Genomic DNA, 2,993 nt, shown 5'->3' with positions numbered 1-2,993 from the left:
TGGGTAAAATTACTGCTCCAGATGTTTCAATTTATGTAGCACTTTTTTTTTTCGAGAGTCAAACAGTTTAAGTTTGACCGAAAATTTGTGCATGAAATTTTCAATATTTTTTGAAATGAAATTTATATATTTATAAATTACGTAAAAAGTACTATAAGTTAAAATAATTGATAATTCAAAATATTTAAAGATCTATAAAAACTTACGATCAAGATAGATTTACTTAAATCTCAAAACTCGAAAGTGTCACATAAACCGGAAAACGGAAAGAGTAAAATGTTTTTTTTTCATATAAAGTGGGGTTAGAGAAAATGCATGCACGCGCATTGAATGCGTGTTGTACAATTTATAAAACACAACATTAAATAATAAAGAAGTTATTGTCTGCCCAAAAAAGGATTCTTAGTGTCCATTGGGTCGGCTAAAAGTATAGCAATGATAGAGACATACTCTTCCCCCTTATTCACTTCTTTGTCTAAAAATTTCCCCCATCCCTCCATGTTCCCTAGGGGGTGGGGGGTGGGGTGAAATAAATATATATACACATACGCAAAAATATTATTTGATAACAAAAAGTGTTTTGTCATTTGTTTGAACTATTATGATGGAGCTTCAATTGGGGCTTGCTCTATGTGGAAATTCAACAAAAGGGTATAATCTTGATGACTTCAATTTGAATAACAATATCAAGAAAGGAAGATCAAGTGAAATTCTTGATGTTCAAGATGAAAATGATGTCAAAGTTCTTCAAACTTTGCCTTTGCTTGTTTGGGACAATGATAATGATGATCAAAACAATGAACATAAAAGGTATATTTCTAACAAAATAGTATCCATTATTTTGAACCAATGATTTGATTCTTAGCTCTCGTTTGATCATAGACTTTGACGTTGAAACTTAAAAGGAACTTAAAAGTTTGAGTCCATGAAATTGTGTTTGGACATGCATTTTACTTTGAAAAAATTGGATTTTCTAGAGTAAATTAAAAGTGTTTGAGTCAAATTTTGAAAATTTAAAAGTATTTGACGATTAAATTTCATGGTTAAACAGATATTTGAAGACTAGTAAAATTTATGGTCAAACGCTAGCTTTTGTTATGAATATTTTTCAAGAAACATTGACATTGTTTGACATTTTTGATTGAACAGAAAAGATGGTGATGAAGATGGGGTAGTGGGGTGGCCACCAATTAATTCATTAAGGAAGAAACTCTGCCACCAGAGCCGCCGCGGCACGATGAATTATGTCACGGTGGAGAACGGTGGCGTTGGTGGCGGCACTGGTGGCAGAGGATCAATATATAAGTATGTGAAAGTGAAAATGGAAGGAGTTGGAATTGCAAGAAAAATTGACTTGAGTCTTTTTCACTCTTACAACACACTTACTGACACCTTAATTTCCATGTTTGGAAAAAGTAAGTATAAATAATTTTGCGTAATCTCGAATGTTATTAATTTCGTAAAAGTTTAAAGTATGTCTATCGAAAATAGTTATTTTACCTCATATATTTTGAGGCCTATTCAAAGGAGAATCTAGTACTTTTTAATCGTGAATATTTGAATTGATTATTTGTTGTTTAGGAATTTTTATTTAGGTAGTTTTTATTTTTTTGGGGGAAATTAGTAAATTGATTTTCTAATTTTATTTATTTATTACAGGTAAAGAAAATGGTGATGTTTATGAACTTACTTATCAGGATAAAGAAGGTGATTGGCTTCTTGCTGGGGATGTACCATGGAGGTATGTCTAAAAAAATTAATCATTTTTTTATTTTTTATTTCAAGATTTTTTTTTTATGAAATTATAATTAATTTGGGAATTTGTGATTTTTTGCAGGACTTTTGTTGGGTCAGTGCAGAGGCTAAAATTGATTAGAGATGAAGATTATTGATTAGTGGAATATATTATTATCCCCTTTATATTTTAATGTCTATTTTATTTTTACCTTTTCATGTCTAGAAAGATGTAATCTCAAATAGAGTTTTGACTATTTTGTGGAACTAGTTTATGACATACTCTCTTTTAAGTATAACCCAAAAAAAAAAAATGATATAGTCTACGATAAATATATTAGACATATTTTCCCCAAAAGAAATTTTAGCATACATTCACTTAGTTTTCTTTTACCCTTTGGTTGTGTTTCAGCGATAATAATATATTCAGTATATTATTACAAGTAAGGTTTGAAAAAAGTAGAGTGCATGTGCAAATCTTATCTTTGAATTTGCAAGGTAGATGCTATTTTTGATAAAGTCTCGACTAAAAAAATGAACTTATATTACCGAATAAGTTTGAAAAATTCTGCTTAATTAATTTACTAGTTAATAAATTGATAGTTAAGACAAATTGTTATCAAGGCAAATGGGGTGAGTTTAATTTAACGATATTTCTAAAACAGAGGATTGTCTAAATCATATAAAAAAGATCATCAATTATTTTATCTATTGATATGAGATTTTTCAACACAAATCAAATCTATTTATGAAAATTTAAGCATTTAGCATATTGTCACGACCCAAAAATGGAAATGATGACACTCGTCTTATCTCACCAAGACAAATCAGCGTAAAACTCAACCATTATAATAAGATGCGAAAATTTTATAATCAACTCAAAAATACCCAATAATCTGATTGTTACGTGTACAAGTCTCTAAAGTATTACAATTGATTCAAAAGAAAAAAACATTAGTCTCAAATGACCTTGTTTCTAAAATAGAACAAGATCATAAATAGGAGTAAGAAGGTCTGCTGAGATGATAAACAACTATCTCACAAATCTCCAAGAAGCCTCGAAAAAGAAGAGAATGACAAGTACCACAAAATCCAGGCTCGTAACCTACAAAAATTGTAGAAGCAAGGGGTGAGTACCAAACCACACGGTACTCAGCAAGTAAACTTCTAAACACAAGCTAAGGGAATAAAATACGGGTACTTCTTACACACCAACCAAACCTCCACAACTACAACCTGCATAAAACCAGCCCAACCTA

At 30.3% G+C, this 2,993-nt stretch overlaps 1 protein-coding gene across 1 annotated transcript; it reads left to right on the top strand.

Annotated features, from left to right (window-relative positions):
• The first annotated feature begins 566 nt into the window (after nt 1–566).
• On the top strand, nt 567–2,014 carry LOC102583661 (auxin-responsive protein IAA20-like). The gene is made up of 4 exons (XM_006358234.2): nt 567–810; nt 1,150–1,415; nt 1,660–1,741; nt 1,838–2,014. The coding sequence occupies exons 1-4, from the start codon at nt 602–604 to the stop codon at nt 1,890–1,892; spliced, it is 612 nt and encodes a 203-aa protein (XP_006358296.1). The 5' UTR covers nt 567–601; the 3' UTR covers nt 1,893–2,014.
• The last annotated feature ends 979 nt before the right edge of the window (nt 2,015–2,993 follow it).

The sequence above is a fragment of the Solanum tuberosum genome, unplaced genomic scaffold (genome assembly GCF_000226075.1).
Source record: "Solanum tuberosum cultivar DM 1-3 516 R44 unplaced genomic scaffold, SolTub_3.0 scf00272, whole genome shotgun sequence".
In the NCBI taxonomy this organism is placed as follows: domain Eukaryota; kingdom Viridiplantae; phylum Streptophyta; class Magnoliopsida; order Solanales; family Solanaceae; genus Solanum; species Solanum tuberosum.
Note: the sequence above shows the minus strand (reverse complement) of the source record. Positions and strands in the feature narration are given on the sequence as shown.